The 20,326-nt window shown below is 41.8% G+C and overlaps 1 protein-coding gene and 1 long non-coding RNA gene across 2 annotated transcripts in view; one reads left to right on the forward strand and one right to left on the reverse strand.

Annotated features, from left to right (window-relative positions):
* RPRD1B (regulation of nuclear pre-mRNA domain containing 1B) overlaps positions 1–20,326 on the forward strand; it is a 58,214-nt gene that overhangs the window by 26,014 nt on the left and 11,874 nt on the right. The window contains exon 6 of the mRNA XM_003904758.4: positions 6,667–6,842. Coding sequence (XP_003904807.1) covers positions 6,667–6,842 — 176 coding nt within the window. The remainder of the gene's footprint in view (positions 1–6,666; positions 6,843–20,326) is intronic.
* LOC116270807 lies at positions 1,029–10,541 on the reverse strand. Its single transcript, XR_004179071.1, has 3 exons — positions 10,461–10,541; positions 6,457–6,563; positions 1,029–1,171 (listed from the first exon to the last, which is right to left on the reverse strand). It is a non-coding gene; the product is annotated as an uncharacterized LOC116270807 (long non-coding RNA).

The raw sequence follows: 20,326 nt of genomic DNA on the forward strand, positions 1-20,326 counted from the left end.
CTCTAAATAAGGTCTGTTAAAAACATAGTACAAATTGTGTGCGTGTGGGGTGGGTGGGGGGAGATTAGGTATTATTCTGTCTATTAGACTCATAACCCTCTTACTAAAAGAAAAAAAAAATATGATTCAGGGCTGTGTGATTTGTACCCAGCTCTCTGACAAGCCCTGCAGATGATAGTACCTTCAATGCCAGGAATTTTAGGTGTGTGTTAGACATGTCATTTTGCCCTAATCGTGACCTCCCTAGTTAAACAGGGAGGGGCAGTTGACACGATTCCTGCTTTCTGCGTGAGAAACTGAAAGGAAGGAATGAAGCATGAACTAATCTTGACAGTATGCTTTGCACCCGTACTTCTGTTCTTTGTGATAGTCTTTGGAGATGACTGAATGTGTGTCTCCATATTGCATAGGACATTGAGGCTTTGAGAAGATAGGTGTCTTGCCCAAGGTCATACAAGTAGTGGATCTTGGGATTCTAACCTAGGCTGAAAAGCCTATGTTCCTCCCCTTACAAAAACTCAGACCTTTCATTCCACTGTCTTTTGAATCCAAAGCTTTATCTCAGGCCACCATTTTCCCACTTCAGTCCCTTGACTTGGCTGCTTCCCTAACTTATTCCATATCTATCTAAAGGAAATAAAGGTCACTGGTGAAATATTTCCCTCAACAAATATTTGAGGCCCACCTATATCCCCTCAAGTGAAGTGTCAAGAAGAAAAATAAAGCAGGGCGGTGGGAGCGGAGAATGATTGAGGGCGATATTAATAGTATTTTAAAGGTACTTGGGGAAAGCCTTTCTGATGAGATGACCTTGAGCAGAGACCCGAAAAATTAGGAAGCAAGCCATGAGGATATCCAAGGGAAGGAAGCGCCACCAGGCAGAGGAAGCAGCACAGGGAAAGACCTCAGGCAGTGGGTGTACTGGGTTGGAGAACACTGCTCGGAGGCCTTCTGAGTCACGCAAGAAGCATCTTAGCTCCTCACTCTGCTTCCGTACCCCGGCAATTCACCCCACTGGGACCTGCAGTCTCTTGATCCCCCCTACTTCTTGCTGGCCCTCAAGTCCTCATTTTCTTCTTTACTCAGATTGGAGTGGTCTTCACTTCCTCACGCACACCTTCAACCCATTTTCTTCTCTTTCTCCCTTCAGTGTAGTTTCCTGGCAAAATACCTAAACAGGTTAAATCACATTTTAAAAATACTTATTACTAAAAGGACTACTTCATTTATTCTTACTATCAAAATCATAATCTGCAAAAATTGCAAGCAAGTTAATGTAAAGCTAGCCATGTATGTAATTTCATTTCTCTATTTCACTGACCTAAAGGTCTCATGTAACTTCCTTTTAAAATATTTGTTTTATTTTGATTTTTGATTGTGGTAAATTACATACAAAATAAACTACATATAAAATGGTAAGCTACATATAACATAAAGGTGTGCAGTTTAGTTGTGCTGAGTATTCTCACATTGTTATACAACCAGTTTCCAGAATTCTTTTCATCTTGCCGAACTGAAACTCTATACCCATTAAACAATAACTCATCATTTTTCACTTCCTGTATCACCTGGCAACCACCATTCATAAATTTAGCTTTTTGTCTCTTCCTTTCCCGTACCTGTGCAGTGGAATGTGGCTGGGGAAAACTAACATGTCTGAGTTGACTTTTCCTCCTATTTCTCTGCATGGACATGCTGTTTTCTAAACCCGCCTCTCTGTGTATTAGATCTGCTCCTTCTCATCTAGCCAAGGCCATTGCTCCAACAGTGCTCCCCTTTTCTCCTGCATTTTCCATTTTTTACTCTTTACTGGATCATTCTCAATAGCATAAAAACATGAAAGTTTCCCCCACATGGGAAGATGTTTTTCTTGACCCCATATCTTCCTCTAGCTACTGCCTCATTTCTCTGTTCTTTTTAGCCAAACCACCTGAATGGATTGCCTGTGCTCTCTCTCCACTTCCTGTCCTCCCAGTTGCTGATGACTTCCTTGTTGCTAGACTCAGTGGTGGATTCTCTGCCCCCATCTTAACTTCACCCCAGTAGTATTTGGCCCAGTAGATTATTTCTTCTTCCTGAAAATACTTTCTTCACTTGGTGTAGTAGTTGGAATAATGCCTCCTGACTCCCTACCCCGCAAATGTCCATGTTTTAATCCACAGAACCTGTGTGTATGTAATCTTATATGGCCAAGGGACTTTGCAGATGTGATTAAATATCTTGAGATGGGGAGATTACCCTGGATTATTTATAAGAGGGCCCAGTGTAATCACAGGGTCCTTGTAAGAGGAAGGTGGTAGAGGGGGAATGAGAAGGGGGTATTACCGTGGAACCAGAGGTTGGAGCAGTGTGGTTTGAAGGTGGAGGAAGCAGCCGTGATAAGGCATAAGATAATTAATTGGTGATATTCTAAGCTACTAAATTTGTGGTAATTTGCTACAGTAGCAGTAGGAACTAGGACCCTACATTGTTCTAGCTTTCCTCCTCTCTGTGTCTTTTCAGCCTCCTTGCTGGTTTCTTCACTCTTCCTTGACCTCTTCATATTAGCCCCCTTCTTTAGCTGGTTTCACTGGCAGCCATTCTCACCCAATTTCATGACTATAAATAAGAGTTTTTCTGCTGATGATTTCCTAATTTACATCTCTAGCGTTGACCCTTCCACCTTGAACTTGAGACCCATATATCCAACCTCCTACTCGGTTTTATTAGTTGGATATCTTGATAGGCATTTTAGGCTTACTCTGCCCCAAACTGAACTTCTGACTTTTCCTCTAAAACTTGTTTCACTCATGGTCGTCCCCATCTCAGTAAATGGCTCTCATCATTCCTGTTGATTGGGACCAAAACCAGCATCTGATACTTTGTCACCGCCTCTACCACTGCTCCCTGGTCCAGGTCTCTGCCATGTTCAGTTGATTTATTGCAGTAGCCTCCCAGTTGGTCGTGCTGCGTCATTGTTCCTCTTGCTCAGCCATCATTCTACTCTCAACATAGTAACCAGAGTGATCCTCTTCAGTAGAAGTCAGATCATGTCTCCTGCTCCACACAACACCCCCATGACTCTCCCCATCACCAAAGTAAAAGCCAGAGCCTTTTTTTTTTTTTTTTTTTTTTTGAGATAAGAGTCTCATTCTGTCGCCCAGGCTGGAGTGCAACGGCCTGATCATAGCTCGTTGTAACCTCAAACTCCTGGGCTCAAGCAATCTTCCTATCCTAGCCTCCCAAAACACTGGGATTACAGAAATGAGCCCCCTGCCCAGCTTTAAAGCCAGTCTTTCACTGGCCTCTGTTACCACATAGACTTTGACTATTTTCCCCTCACTCACTGCTCAAGTCATATGGGTTCCTCGCCAGTCACTCTTTCCTCTTAGGGCCTTTGTACTTGTCCCCTGTCTGAAATGTTTCTCCCAGATAGTTACGAAGCTGGTTCTCATTTTCTTAGGCCTTTGTTTATGTATCACCTTAGCGAAGCTTACCCTGGCCACCTTTTTGAAAATGTTGATCCCCCTCCGCTTCCAGTGCCCTACTCTTTCTCCTCTGCCTTATTTTTCTCTGTAGTTCTCTTCAGCTGATAAGTAAGCATAATATTGTATATTGATTCTCTTCCTACCTGATAATATAAATTTGAGGGCCGAAAGTTTTTGTCCTTTTTATTCTCTACCATTTCTAAGAGCCTAGTTATAAGAACTCAAATTTGTTAAACCAATTGGAAGGTTTTGAGCAGAGGATTGGTGGGCATAAAGCCCGGTTGGGGTGGGCTCAGGAGGAGAGCAGGTGGCTACACTTCTCTGAAAAGAGTTTAGCTCCAAGGGGGAGCAGGGAAGCAGGTCAGTAGTGGGATAGTGGTATGTGGGTGGAATACATGGCAGCAGGTTTGTGTGCTGGTGGTGTTCTTCAGGAGGGAGAGAGAGAATTTGCTGAGGTAGGGAAGACATGGGACGGCTGCAGAAGTTGAGTCTTTGAGGAAACGAGAGGAAATGGGATGAGAGGAAATGGGATGCGCATGCCGCTTGGAGGACTGGCTGAAAGAGGCACTTGCCACTCTGATGGGTGAAGGAGAGCAGGGAGCGTGCGGACAACGTGGGTAGGTCCCCTGAAGTGAGCATCTGGCTTCTGCATTTTCACTGCATATTTTGTGTAACTCACTAAATTATTATAAGTTACTTTTCTGGGTTGTAATTATTTGTGTAAATGAATTATTTCCTTTGTAAAAGTTCTTGAGGCTGCGAATTGATTTTCTTTTTAATCTTAAAAATTAGTATTTGCCATTTTTTGCCACAGGCACCTAAACATCTTAGTGAATTAACCATTTTTAAAAAATGATCAGTCAAGCAATAACAAAACTAAAACCAACCTAACCACCCCAGGAGCTTGCTCATGGAATGAGCCACTGAGCTGGGAGAAGTTTGGTGGTCCTTTATCCTCTGTGAATGAGGTGATCTCTTTCCTTTGTGCTCCATTCGGCTCACTTCTTCCCTTTCACCAAGGACATTCTTTTGTTTCCCATCGCTGAGGAGGGTAGAGGTGCCTAATCTTTGGCATCGCACCCAATCTGGAATCCTTCAGCAGTTCCTCTTGCAATGTTCACATTAAGAAAGCATCTAAAAGCCACATGGCTGTTTGCCAGAGCTACTGTGTTGGGAATTCTGAAATCCTAGTTCCCCAGGAGAATGCGAGCTCTCCCCTCTGACAGCCTGTATCCATAGGGAGTGTCATGGAACTGTCCCATGGTACTGCGGGAGTCTCTGGTGCCCTTTGTTTCAAAGCACCAAACTACTGTTTTGATCCATTTAGGCCTTTTAAAAATGAGGTATACATATTTAAAATTCCAATCTCACCACCACCCACAGGTAATTAATTATGTCAATTCTTTGTAAATGCAGATCCTCCTTTGTTCATCACTTCTTCCCAGTAATACCCTTTCTTAACGTTTTTCCATCCCCAAACATGAGTTACAACCCATTAATTGGATATGAAATCAGTCTGGTAGCTAATGACCAACAGTTTTTAAAAAATGGAATAAAGCCATCCTGGCTAACAGGGAAACCTCGTCTCTACTAAAAATACAAAAAAATTAGATGGGCGTGGTGGCGGGCGCCCATAGTCCCAGCTACTCGGGAGGTGTAGGCAGGAGAATGGCTTGAACCTGGGAGGTGCAGCTTGCAGTGAGCCGAGATCATGCCACTGCACTCCAACCTGGGCAACAGAGCAAGACGCCGTCTCAAAAAAAAAAAAAAAAAAAAAAAAAGAAAAGGAATAAAATAGAAGATAGAGCACACATAGTAAGAATGGGTATATGGGTATTTTATGAAACACTGCTTTCATTTTTCTTTGTGTTTACATAAGTGTATTTCTGCTGTGAGTCATGTTCAGAAACATTTACAGACCTCCTTCTTATCAGACTTTACATTTTGTTGCATGTAGGAAGAAATTCATCCCCAGGTCCAAGGCTTACATAGTTTAAGAGATAGAGTACTATAGATCATTTTAGAGATCTGGCTTCGAGTCCCAGCATCTTAGCTGACTGCATATTGAAACCTGTCATGTAGGGGTTTTTTTTGGCGGGGAGGAGGTCTTAGTTCCCACACCCAAGAAATAAAGTGCACGCTATTTTTTATTCCAGTGGAAAGTAAAAAGACTACTTAATGAAATACGGTTGTCCCTCCATATCCATGGGGGTTTGGTTCCAAGACCTTCTGAGAATACCAAAATCCAAGGTTGCTCACAGCCCTTAAATAAAATGGTGTCGGATTTGTCTATAACCAACGAACATCTTCCCATATACTTTAAATACTCTCTAGATTACTTATCATAGCTAATGCAATGTAAATGCTGTGTTAATAGTTGTTATTCTGTATTTTTTAAATTGTGGGTTTTTAATCATTATTTTTATTGGTTTGTGGGGTTCTTTGGTCTGAGTATTTTCCATTTATGGTTGGTTAATCCACAGATACAGAACCCACAGATATAGGGGGCCAACTGTAATATAAATGAAAGCACTTGAAATTCTCAGAGGCAAGGAACGATTTTTTCACGGATGATCTTCAATATCTCTTTCTGCTTGTTTTGTCTGGAGAGCTTTTGCAGGAACAGGCATTTAGAAAGCCTTTGCCGGGCCGGGCGCGGTGGCTCAAGCCTGTAATCCCAGCACTTTGGGAGGCCGAGACGGGCGGATCACGAGGTCAGGAGATCAAGACCATCCTGGCTAACACGGTGAAACCCCGTCTCTACTAAAAAATACAAAAATCTAGCCGGGCGAGGTGGCGGGCGCCTGTAGTCCCAGCTACTCCGGAGGCTGAGGCAGGAGAATGGCGTAACCCTGGGAGGCGGAGCTTGCAGTGAGCTGAGATCCGGCCACTGCACTCCAGCCTGGGCGACAGAGTGAGACTCCGCCTCAAAAAAAAAAAAAAAAAAAGAAAGCCTTTGCCGGATTCCTCCCCTGTACCACTTCCTTACCTCGGGTAATTGAGTAGTGTCCTGTCTTGTTGACAGAGTGAATACCTTTGGATTTCTTGATCAGTCAACTCATTGTTTGTCCACAGGTTCTGGCTTATTCTTAGACTCTGTATATTGGGAGAGAAACCGTTAACCTCCCCCAGAAATGTTTGTAATCATACCTATGTGATTTGTATATTTTCTCTATTTTTTGATCTCATTTGTACTTAGACAAAGAGGCAGCTGAACGTCTTTCAAAAACAGTAGATGAAGCATGTCTGTTACTAGCAGAATATAACGGGCGCCTGGCGGCAGAGCTGGAGGACCGTCGCCAGCTGGCTCGGATGTTGGTGGAGTATACCCAGAATCAGAAAGATGTTTTGTCCGAGAAGGAGAAAAAGCTAGAGGTGAGTCCATTAAAAGGCAGACCCAGACTGCCCACGTTTCCCTTCCTGTAGCCCACATTAGGAGGTTTTTATTATGCTTTAATTAACAACATTTTTATCGTTTAAAAATTCATGATGTGAATTCTGAATATCCATCAGATACTGTAGTTATTTGAGCACAGTTAAAAATTGAAGTCATGTTCTTATATGTCCAGGACAGAACAAACTGGATTGTAGGAAACAAACAGTGAACTCTTAATCACAGCCTTAGGATCTTAATACTGCTTTTGTTTGAACTCATGTTTAAAAAAATTATAAATTGAGGTACAAAAACAATAGCGAATCAGTGAAAACCAAAGAGTATGTTTGGTGGTAGTTGGGAAGTGCTGAAAAACATTTCTTTTAAGTCATTTGGAAGGTTTTTTTTGTTTTTGTTTTGTTTTTTGTGTGTGTGTGGTTTTTTTTTTTTTTTTTGAGATGGAGTCTCGCTGTCGCCCAGGCTGGAGTGCAGTGGTACGATCTTGGCTCACTGCCACCTCCACCTCCCGGGTTCACGCCATTCTCCTGCCTCAGCCTCCTGAGTAGCTGGGACTACAGGCGTCCACCACCACGCCCGGCTAATCTTTTGTATTTTTAGTAGAGACAGGATTTCACCATGTTAGCCAGGATGGTCTCGATCTCCTGACCTCGTGATCCGCCCGTCTCAGCCCAGAATGCTGGGATTACAGGTGTGAGCCACTGCGCCCGGCCATTTGGAGGTTTATTTCTGACTTGTATCCATGCTGTGGCTGAGAAGTTGTCTGCCTCCAAGATCTATCTGTAGTCAGCTCTTAAATTTCACAGTAGTATTTATATAGCACAGTTCTCAAACTGTGGAGGAAGAACTCATTTCTACCCTGGGTTGAGGACATTAGTCCAAGTGACCTTGGGGAGGGAGTTCAGAAACATTTCCTCCCTATACACTTGTTTGGCTTCGTAGTTAAGTACATGGTGGTTTACCCTCAGTGCTTGGTCCCATGGGATAACAGAGCCAGCAGTGTGAATGTTTGGGAACTTTTGCTGCCCCGGGCTGCTGCACTTCTTTTTCAGGAATGTCTGCTCTTCTTTTTTCAAGAGATATGGAAAAGAGTTGCAGCCAGTGGTTTTGTAAAGGAGGACACTTCTGAGTTAGAGAGCCGGTCATGTTGTATTTCAAGAAATACTTCTTAAATCCCTCTCAGAGTAGACAAGGGACAGGGAGAGCCATGTCACCTCCATGCTCAGGAAACATGCTCTGGCACAGAAGGAGGGAACATTGAGCTAGCTCTGAGGCTGAGATCATTGTATTTGCCTTTCAGCACGGTCATCTGACTTGAGGGGAAATGAGTGGCAGGCACTTTTTACCGTATCCTTACCTGCAGTGATTCTGGGAACTGTGTTGCATAGTGGTAGCAGGAACTTCACATTCGTAGCCTGCTTGAATGTGGAAGATGCGAAAGGGCTGTCAACATCCTACGGCTTAGATTTAGACATCGGCACTGACCAGAGATCCTAAAGGGAGTTTCACAGGCAGTACCAGACGGTCATTTATCTGAAATGCTCATCTTTCACTGAGGAAGCATTTTCAGCACTGTGCCCCGGGACTAATAAGAGAGTGTAATTAATGATTCTGGTTGTAAGTCACCATGCCATCTGTTGAACTGCCCCTTGGCGACACATTAAGGGCTTTCTCTGATCTGTCAGACATTGATTATCATGAGCAGCTGTTGTTGGGTGGAACGTGGCAAGCAACCATAGAGGGCAGAGTCTTTGAGGAGATCGGGTTGGTAGAGCTGGTTAACTCTTTGTTCTGTTTTCCCTCCCCACAGTTGCACTTTCCTCTGTGTATTGTTGGGGAATCATTCTGGTTTTTGTAGAACTAGTGGTTTGCTGGACACCACGAGAGGGCATGAAGGTGGAGAAACAGATTAGAGCTTTGGATGTGTCCTGTAACTTTCTAGTCTGTGTTGCTCTGCCTGGTTCATTCAGTGAAATGGTGTTGGCATTCCATTGCCGAAGAAGCGGAACAGGAAGGCCCCACCACTGGAACCAAAGTACAGAGTCTGAACTGAAGGTTCTTATCTCAAACCATGTCTCCCAGGCACATGAGCAGAACCATTTATTGTAAAAATAGAGCCTATTTGCTGCATTAAAGAAAGCAAATGACTAGATACAATATAAGGTTTTTTTCTGAGATGGAGTCTTGCTCTGTCACTCAGGTTGGAGTGCAGTGACGTGATCGCAGCCCACTGCAACCTCCACCTCCCAGTCTCAACCAATCCCCCGTCTCAGCCTCCTGGGTAGCTGGGATTGTAGGCATGTACTACTACGCCCGGCTAATTTTTTTGTTTTTTATTTTTAGCAGAGACAGGGATTCACCATATTGGCCAGGCTGGTCTCGAACTCCTGACCTCAAGTGATCAGCCCACCTCACAATATAAGATTTGAGAGATGGTTTTAGTTCTTTTCTTTATCCACGTTTGCGAAAAATGTAAGCAGTCTGCTCTCCTGAACCTAAGATTTTTCTCACATTCTGTAATAGACTGGTCCTGTCCCATCACATCCCTGTGGTGGTGGCCCAACTTGATAAATGTATGCCACTTGAAAGATGCATGAATACTGTGAATTCCTTCAAATTGTCCAAAAGTCTGTCTGTGTGATGGGGCAGTACATAAAGTATACCCACTTTTTTAGCATTCATTTTTGTAACACAGCCAGTCCATTTTAAAACTGCCAAATCAGAATGCTAATTAAATATTTTATTTTTTAATCCTTTCATTGCCTTCAGTGTATACATACATGGAATTCTCAGAAGTCTTTGGAGAAGTGGTTATTTGCTTGGGAGTCTGTTTTCTTCCCAAAGCTCTAATATACTTAGGTTTCTTTGTGCTTTCCTTTTAAACTTTGTATCTTACTTTATGTAATAAGCATCTTTTTCTCTTTCACTTGGGAATTTTACATCAGTGGTTCCTACATGTCAGGATAGGGCGTGTGATGATTCAGAGCCTAGGATGTAAAAGAGGGAATTACGACTCAAAGTAGGAGGTTGTGTTTCTTCCCTCCAGGAAATCATATTCTGGCATAAACAGCACAGGTGAACATAAAACCAAACCACTTGATTGTACATAATGTAGATTAAGGAGGCAGTTGGTGGTTCTGTTTGTGGTTTAAGTAAGTCCAAACTTCCCGTCAAGCAATAAAACCTTTTTGTAAAAGGAACTAGCAGTTGAAGAAGAGAAGCATGTTTATAAATGGGGAGCAGTTAGACTGGACCAGACGGTATCTGAAGAAGGACAAAGGCAGATGTGGGAAGGAGGTGCTGGAGACCACCAGGGGGAGATTAAGGTCTGTGCTCTTTAGGAAGCTATGTATTCATTCAGGGAGTCAGCAAAGTCTGTGCCAACCAGTTTTACAAAGATGGGCAAAGTGCACTTCTCCCCTCAAGGGGCTTATGCTCAAGTCAGGGGGAAACAGCAGCAAACAAGGGGTTAAGGTAGAATTCAAGAAAGGTTGTCAGTAAGGAAAATATTCTCACTTATGTCTACACTGAAATAGACCAAGAAAAAAATGAAGATGCTAATAATAATTTGATCAGATGCTTATTAAAAATATGAGACTTACCAAATCATGGACAGTTTGTGAAACTATAATGCCTTCAGCAGGTCTCCCGAAGTTTGCTAGACTGTGTGCTCTTTGAGTGCTCTCGCAGTGCCAGGAACATATTTGTTCTTCAATAAATATTTGTTCTTTGACTGAAATCCATCACTTGATGTAACCTTTTTCTATGGAGAAAAGGGTTTTTTTTTAGTTTGCATTAAAAGTGACTTAACAAATCTGATTTAATGATTGGTTGTAAAGAATATGTTAGTTCGGAAAGGTAACCATTTTTAGAAATTTCTGTAGGTTTTCTCCTTTGTGCTACTTTTCTTTTTTCCTTTAAGTAGAATTATGCTTTGTTTTGAGATAATCATCTTTTTTTGTTTGTTTGTTTTTGACTTTTGCTTCTGGGTGTCATGGTTGACTTTGGCCTGTGATGTTGGCCCTTAAACACCAGGCAAGGGTAGAAGGAATGCTGCTGAAAATCTGTTGCTAATGTTTTTGTCATGAGCATAAGAAAACCTGGAAATGGTAAAGAAGGCATGTGGAAGGAAGCACAAATAAATAGCAGCCCAAAGAGGAGGTTAGAGAATGTGGAGGGTATAGAAGAAAGCCCATTCAAAAAGGCAGAGGCCAAAGGTACCAGAAAAGCCTTCCAGCTTCACTTCCAGAGCAAAGAGAAGCTTTGTTTGTGGTTCACAGAGGTGACTGCGTTACTCCCAGATGTCTGCTCAAAGCTCATAAGACATAGTCTGAGTGGGTTGGATAGCGTTCCTGTCTTGTCAGTGTGAATAAAGCATAATATGGACATGTTCCATTAGCATGATCAATGCATGGGGAAGAGTGTCTGTGTGTGTGAGAAAGAAACCTATTTGTACAAGTATTAAGGAAAGAAAAAATGTCAGGAACCTGCAGTTTTACCTTCTTAACTGTGATTTTTGTTTGTTTGTTTTGTTTTTTGTTTTTTGTTTTTTGAGACAGACTCTTGCTCTGTTGCCCAGGGCTAGAGTGCAGTAGAGCAATCGCAGCACACTGCCTCCCAGGCCTCAACCTCCCTAGTAGCTGGGACTACAGGTGCACGCCACCACACCCAGCTAGTTTTTGTATTTTTAGTAGAGATGGGGTTTTGCCATGTTGGCCAGGCTGGTCTCAAACTCCTGGTCTCAGGCGATCCACCTGCCTTGGCCTTCCAAAGTGTTGGAATTACAGGCATGCACCTCCTTGCCTGGCCTTAACTGCGATTTTTATTCAGATTGTGGTGTCTGACTGTCAGTGATCTAGAATTGAAAGGAGATAGTCCTGTGTTGACACACGTGCCACATGGTGCACACACAAAGATGATATGCCACACAGGGAAGAGCTCTTGAGAAATTTGTTACAAGCTGCAGATTTTAGTTAAGATGAAATTCATATAACATAAATTAACCATACACTTCAAAGTGCACAGATTTTTGTTGGCATTTAGTACATTCACAGTATTGTATCAAGTTCCACAACATAATTGTGTCTGGCTTCATTCACTTAGCATGATGTTTTCAAGATTCATCCCATGTTGTAGCATGTATCAGTACTTCATCTCTTTTATGGTAGAACACTAATCTATTGTATGGATGTGACACAGTTTATGACCTGTCTATGGACATTTGAGTTGTTTCCACCTTTTGGCTCTTATGAATAGTGTTGCTATAAACAGTCACGTGGAGGTTTTTTTGTGGCCATATCTTTTTGTTTCTCTTGGGTATGTATAGATCTAGGAGTGGAATTGCTGGGTCATGTCGTAATTCTATGTTTAACATTTTGAGGAACCATCAGACTGTTTTCCACAGCAGCTACACCATTTTACATCCCCACCAGCAATGTGCATGGGTTCCAGTTTCTCCACATCCTCATCAACATTTGTTGTTGTCTGTCTTTTTATTCTAGATGATCTAAATGTGCAGGTTTATCTCATTGTGGTTTTGATTTGCATTTTGCTAATTAGTATCGATACTGATCATCTTTCAGTATGCTTGTCAGCTGTTGATGTATTTTTGGAGAAATGTGTATTCAATTCCTTTGCCCATTTTCAAATTAGGTTGTTTGCTTTTTTTGAGTTGTAAGAGTTCTTTATTCTGGATAATATACCTTGATCACATATATATTTTATCCTATAAGTTGTCTTTTCACTTTCTAGATAATATCCTTTGATGTGCAAAAGTTTTTTATTTTTATGAGTTCCAATTCATCTATTTTCGTTGTTGTTGTTGCTCATGCTTTTAATGTCACATCTAATAATCTGTTGCCAATCCCAGGTCATGATAATTTTTTTCTGTATTTTCTTCTAGGAGTTTTATAATTTTATCTCTTAAATTTAGGTTCTTAATCTGTTTGGAGTTAGTTTTTGTATGTGGTGTGATGTAGGGGGGGACCAACTTCATTCTTTTGCCTATAGATATCCGTTTGTCCCAGCACCATTTGTTGAAAAGACTACTCTTTCCTCCATTTGAATGCCTGGTACCCTTGTCAAAAATCAATTGGCCATAGATGTATTGATTTATTTCTGGATTCTCAATTCTGTTCCATTAATGTATATGTCTTTCCTATGCTGATCCCACACTATCTCCATCACTGTTGTTTTGTAGTAAGTTTTAAAATCAGGAAGTATGAGTTCTCAGAGTCCTTTTTCAGTATTGTTTTGGCTATTTAGGATTGCTTGCAATTCCCTGTGAATTTAACAATCACCTTTTCCATTTCTGCAAAAAAGGTAATTGAGGTTTTACTAGGGAATGCATTGAGTCTGCAGGTCACTTTGGGCAGTATTGCCATTTTAGCAGTGTCTCAACTCATGAACAGGGGATGTCTTCACATTTATTTAAGTCTTTAATTTCTGCTGCAGAATTTTAAAACACTCTTGGAGAGTGTCATTTACTGATGCATTGGATATTATAAAGGCCCTGTCTAGGTATCAGGACCACAGATGGGGGGCAGTGATATCACCTTTCAATAGTGTTAACCCCCACCTCTAGAAGATATGAGTATTTCTTGTATGGACTCAACGAAGTCACCAGGGCACAGTCACAACAGCAGCTTTACAAAGTAAAGTGACACATAGAGACCTGGATATCTAGGTAAAGTGATTAGCAGGATTATTGAGCTGGACAGAACCTTAGAGATCGTATAATCAGACTTCTGAATTGGTGAAGAAACAGAGAGAGAGAGAGTTAGCTGCAGACCAGGATAGAGTCCAAGGCAGACATGGTAACTTCATCAGATTTGTACTTTTGTTTTTGATTTCAGAATTTTGATTCTGCAACATCAACAGCAGGAAGACATCTTACACAGAATAGTAGCCAAAGTTTAATCATTTAAACAATTTCCAAGATTCTTGTAGAGAAATGACATTTTATATGGGGTCATAAAATGGTTGCATGAAAGCATTCTAAGTGTGAAGGAACCTACTCTGCCACCGAGGTTCTAAGTACCTCCCTTGCTGTACCCATGCTCATGCTCTTGCTCTGATAGGAGGGGAGAAATTGGCTCATGAACTTAAAACTGCTGGTGTTTCTCCTCACTTGGCACCTCCCCCTTGGCTGTAATGACTACTCAGGAGTAGAGCCTCTAACTTCAGGCAACACAGCTGGGAAGGGGGAAATGGTTCAGACTCCAACATTGCCTTATGACTCTTCATATTTCTGTTTGATTGTGGTTATAACAACTTGAGAAAGTCTTTGGCTACAGTTGAGGGAGCGCTAAACCAAAACGATGGCAGATTGTTGTTTTTGGCAGCACCTCCCTGCAGGGTGCAGATGGTTAGAAGCTTTTGTTTCAATATTAGGCTAGGCAGTAGGGGGAGATAGAGAGCTCCTTTTTTGTGAACTTTGGAGTAAATTCGTCTACCCTGTGATGATCAAAGCCAGTAACTCAGTGTCCTATTACGGTAAGGACAGATGGGAGCAGGTGATCTAATCGTCATTTTAGGTAAGAGCCCTTGGGTTTATATGAGCAGTTCAGGGTCACAGAGGAAGCCAGTGAGGACCAGGATCTTCTGACTCCTAACTACAGTGATCATCCACTGTGTTCCCCTGGGATCTGAGAGGTCCTGCCTAGTGCTGGCCCCCTCCTCTCAGTCCTCTAAACTCACTGCCCTTCCATAGTATTCAACTCTGTCCTCTCTAGGCTAGCAGCTCTGTCAGCACCCAGGTTGTTAGAATAGTTGTTGAAACAGGTCAGTCTGCTGCCAAGTGATTATGGGGCCTTGCACTCAGTCCCTTCCCACGAAGCGGGCCATAGTGTGCTCACTGCTCTCCCTTGCCTTTTCATCCCCTACTTTGATATGGGAGCCTTTTTTTTTAGTTGATGCGTGGGCTTCTGTGAGCGATTTGGAGTTCCTTGGATTTCTTTTATTCATTTTAGTCTGCTGACCCTATTGCTCAGGCCCAATTTATAGCTGGAGCTTTTATCTCGGGTGTGTGTGTGTTTCTTTATTACAGTGTGAAACCTATGATTTTTTCACCCCAGGAAAGTAATGCTGCATTATAATGTACTTCATATACTCAGTGACCTAAGAACATGATTTGCTAACATTTGAGACTTTGCGACTTTACATTGAAAAAGTGACACGGTTTTAAAGCTTTCCCAGCAAGAATTCATGCTTTTAGCCATAGTACCATTTTCATATTTGTAGCCCAACTTTTGTAGGCAGTGTAACCCCTGCTTGATGGAACTGAGTTTCAGCTGGTGTATGTGGCACTCATTTTTCGTATTTATGAAATGCATATACATATGAAGTTAAAACAGCACCTGGGCCTCTTATTACTCCTGCCTGCCAGAACATTCACTCCCATTCAACTAGTACTCAGGGTTGTTTTTTTTTTTTTTTATAAAAATAATACATCAGAGGAAACTTAGCAAATAAGTATAAAGAATAAAATTAGTCTCATTACCCAGAGATAACTGTTTTTAATTTTTGCATATTTCCTTTTCCTCTTAGTTTAAAATTAAACTGAATGATAACGTGCAGATAGTTTTCTGTCATGCTTTTTTCTTAACATGATTATTTTCCCTTGTAAATAAAAACTTTGTAAACATTGTAAATGATTGCTTGAATACCTGTGGTTGGATAGTTAATGATTATTTGTATTAGCACTTGTATGTTTCTGTCTCTGTCTCTTAGCTTTAGGCTAACTTTCAGTATTTGGATTATTTTCTTCCTGTAGATTTCTAGAAGTGGTTCTATGTATATGTGCAGATGTCTGCTTGTCTTTTAAGTACACTGAAGGTCATATACATTTCACGGTCTCTGACACCAGAATGCGTTCCTGCTGTAGGAGTTCCTGTCTTTTCCAAAGCAACTTAACCAATCTAGGACTTCATTGAGCTTATTTTGTATAAACCTCTATACAAGTTAAGGATTAGTCTTTTGTTTTATGAAGGAGTAAACATGGAATAGTTTAATTAGACTAATGGAGCTCTCTTCTGGCTTTTAAATGATCTTGTTTACATTTGAGACAGCTGTGTGAAAATAGCACAGACTTCTATAACATTGACTTAAGTGAGCATAATTTTGAGAGCAAGGTTCAGATTGCAGAAATTTGAGCTGCCTATTTGACCTAGTGGACGCATGTTATTTTGAGCAAGATTCTATTTTAGTCTTTATAAGTGTTCCTACTACCGTTAAGGTGGGCTTTCTACTGCCACTTAAAATTGGGATTTTGAAGAAAGTTAAAATTGGATTGTGGCATCCTTTACAATCTTGGAAGTGAATCTCTGACTTTTTCTGTCTCTAAAATGTTAGACTTGAAATAGATCAGAAAGAGTCATTTTCTGAGATCAGGCAAAGTATTCTGGTTATAATCAGGAGTCAAGTGAAACCTTTGCAGATGAAAGCCATGAGCCCCAAAGATATGGCATGCTTTATGTGAAGAGGGTGGTACTAGCCAGCTGTCATGATGGCTGTGCAAGCCTCCTTATTTGTTTTTTTCCTTATTCAGGTCCTTTATCTTTAAACATCTGTAAGAAGAAGTATGGTCAGCTCTCTTTGCTTAATTCAACCAGTAGCTACTTTGAGAATTTCAAGCACAATAACTTAGCAAACTTCAACCCAACAAAAACTAACCAGCAGCCTTTCTGAGAATTCTTGGGGTTGGAACAGTAATTATGAATGGACACATCCCACTTTTACTCACGATATTCTTTTCCCAGTCCTTTCCTTTTGCTCACAGTATGTCTGTTCTGCGGGGCATAGACTCAGTAGGAATTGTTCCCTTTAAGATACCATTACCCCAATTATGGTATAGTGATGATGATCTGCTTTGCATATTCCAGGTTCTTTCTGGCTTTTTCTATTGAAGCCAGTTGTACTCCCAGCCTTTTTTCTTTGATGTGGCTTTTCATTGATAAAGTAACAATTTACCTTCCTGGGACAGCAGATTCCAACACCTTAACTAATCTGAAGTTGTTAGCTTCTGCCTTCCCTTGTCACATGGGACCTTTAGGGCCAATTTATTTTCCTGTCCGCGTGAGAAGTCTCCAGTAAACGAGCCGAAGGTCCTCAGCATGTAGCATGCTTTGTCTCTCCAGTGTTTAAAAGAAATCATCACATTCACATGAGCATACCCTCTGCACCACCCTCCCTTTATAACTGCCACCATATCCACTTCCCTTGCTGCCTCTGCGTCTCAGCCTGTTGAAGCTTGGCATGCATGTCTACATTCCACCCAAGTGGCTGTCTTCAGAATTTCCCTCTTCCCCCCCCACCCCCGCCCCCAGTGGTCTAATCTCAAAACTCAAAAGGTACTTCCTAGTCTCTGCCTCTTGGCTCCCTTTCTCTTTTTGGCCCTCTCTGCAGTATTTAATACTACTGTATTACAATGTGTTTGCCTTTTCTGGTTTCTGTGTACCACCCTCTGCTGGGTCTTCTGCTTTTTCATCTTTCAATAAGCTTTTCTCCATGCCTGTATTGTAAATGTTGCCATTCCTTTAGCCTTTTCTCATTCTGGACCTTTTTTTTTCTTTTTCTTGAGATGGAGTCTTGCTCTGTCGCCCAGGCTGGAGTGTAGTGGTGCAATCTCGGCTCACTGCAGCCTCCACCTCCTGAGTTCAACCAGTTCTCCTGCCTCAGCCTCCTGAGTAGCTGGGATTATGGGTGCACGCTACCACGCCCGGCTAATTTTTGTATTTTTAGTAGAGACGGGGTTTCACCATGTTGACCAGGCTAGTCTTGAACTCCTGAGTGAGGAAATACTATTTGATATGAGATACAAATGGTGAATGGGAATTAACTAGGTAAAGATAACTGATGGAAAGTAAACAAGGGGAAGTGTGTCCTGGGCAGAGAGTGGCAACAGCATATGTAAAGCCTGAGATCAAAGGCCGAGTGCAGACAAGATGCCATGGGACACAACAAGAGATGTGGCTGAGGAGGTCAGCAGGGGTCAAGTCATGGGGCCCAGGAAGGGGCCAGGCCACCAGCTGGGCCCACAGTCTTTTTTTTGTTTTTTTGAGACAGCCTGCACTCTGTCGCCTCGTGCAGTGCAGTGGCACGATCAAGGCTCATTGCAGCCTTGGCCTCCTGGGCTCAAGTGATCCTCCTGCCTCAGCCTCCCCAGTAGCTGGGCATGAACCACCATGCCCAGCTAATTTTTAAATTTTTGATAGAGACGGGGTTTTGCCATGTCGCTCAGGATGGTCTCAAACTCCCGAACTCAAGCAATCTGTCTGCCTCAGCCTCCCAAAGTGCTGAGATTACAGGCATGAGCCACTGCACCTGGCCACTGGGCCCATATTCCAAGAACTAGGAATAATGAGAAGCTATTTAAATGTTTAAACAGGGGAATGATATGCTCAGAGCTGCATTTTGAACACATCACAGGGCTGCCTTGTGAAGAATGGATTCTAGGGCGTAAGAGCAGATGTAGATGATCAGTAATGAGGCTACTGCAAGAATCCAGGGGAGAGGTGATGGCAGAGTGGACTAAGGTGATGGAAGTGGAGACAAAGACGCAGAGAAGGGAGGCAGATTCACGAAAAATTGAGAGGGAGCAAAAACCACGCTGGCCGCCTGCTCAGCTATGGAAGATGGTGGTGGGAGGTCAACCTGGCAGAGGCATAGGAGAGGAACTGAAGGAGAGGCTGCAACAGGGAGGCCAAAGCAACAGATCTGAGCACTGAAAAAAATCAGGATAAACACTAGATGAGGCCTAGTGTCTGATTTTGATGGATGGCGCTGCCACTCTCCAAGCCAAGGAAAGAGAAGGAAAGGAGAGGTGACCAAGTTTTAAAATTCTGTGATTTTTTTTTTTCCCAGTATTCCAGGTAGACTTTTAAGGAAAAAGAGGTGCCCTTGGTCAAAGACCCTTTCCTTTTCTCAAGGCAGCTTCTAGTAAATATGCTAAATTTTAAGGATATAGTCAACTGGTTTCTGGGAGAAAGGATCTTGCATCCCATTAATTCTTTTTCTTCAACTCTGCATGTCTTTTCCTGACATATTATAAATCAGGAAGATTAAGTATTGCTCATAAAATAATAGAATATGGGAGGGGTGAGAATTTCAAGCACAGTAACTTTGCAAACTTCAACCCAACAAAAATTTACCAGCAGCCTTTCTGAGAATTCTTGGGGTTGGGACAGTAATTATGAATGGACACATCCCACTTTTACTCATGATATTCTTTTCCCAGTCCTTCCCTTTTGCTCACAGTATGTCTGTTCTGCGGGGCATAGACTCAGTAGGACTTGTTCCCTTTAAGATACCATTACCCCAATTATGGTGTAGTGGTGATGATCTGCTTTCTCCATCAGATCTGTTGATTTAAATGGAACAGTTTAGCTAGTGCCTGTTCTCACCCAAGCTTCCCCCATGCCATAGGCATTGTTTCATTCCCATCTCATATATAGGAGCCCAGTGAGTTTGTCACATGTTATATCCTAGGCACATGGAAGTGTAGGATATGAACTTGGATTTTCTTTTTTTTTTTTTTCTTTCCAACTTTTATTTATTTTATTTATTCAAGGGGTACATGTTCAGGTTTGTTACATGGGTAAATTGTGTGTCACAGGTATTTGGTGTACAGATAATTTTGTCATCCAGGTAATTGGCGTTGTACCTGATAGGTAGTTTTTCAGTCCTCGCCCTCCTCCCATCCTCCACTGTCAAGTAGTCCCGGGTGTCTTATTTTTCCCTTCTTTGTGTTCATGTGTACTCAGTGTTTAACTCCCAACTTGTAAGTGAGAACATGCAATATTTGGTTTGCTTCATCCATGTTGCTGCAGAGGACATGAGCTCATTCTTTTTTATGGCTGCATAGTATTCCATGGTATATATGTACCACATTTTCTTTATCCAGTCTACTGTGGATGGGCATCTAGGTTGATTCCGTGTCTTTGCTATTGTGAATAGTGCTGTGTTGGAACATGGGCATGCGTGTGTCTTTATGGTAGAATAATTTATATTCCCTTGGTTATATACCCAGTACTGGGATTGCTGGGTTGAATGGTTGTTCTGTTTTAAGTTCTTTGAGAAATCTCCAGACTGCTTTCCACAGTAGCTGAACTAATTTGCATTCTAACTAGTCCTTTATAAGTGTTGCTTTTTCCTCACAACCTCCCCAGCATCTGTTATTTCTTGACTTTTTAATGGCCATTCTGATTGGTATGAGATGGTATCTCATTGTGGTTTTGATTTGCATTTATCTAATTATTAGTGATATTGAGCTTTTTTAATATGCTTGTTGGCTGCATGTAGTCTTCTTTTGAAAAGTGTCAGTTCATGTCCTTTGCCTATTTTTAATGGAGTTTTTTGTTACTTGCTCATTGACTTGTTTAAGTTCCTCACAGATTGTGGATATTAGGCCTTTGATGGTGGCATAGTTTGCAAATATTTTCTCCCATTCTGTAAGTTGTCTTTTTGCTCT

The sequence above is a fragment of the Papio anubis genome, chromosome 16 (genome assembly GCF_008728515.1).
Source record: "Papio anubis isolate 15944 chromosome 16, Panubis1.0, whole genome shotgun sequence".
Classification (NCBI taxonomy): domain Eukaryota; kingdom Metazoa; phylum Chordata; class Mammalia; order Primates; family Cercopithecidae; genus Papio; species Papio anubis.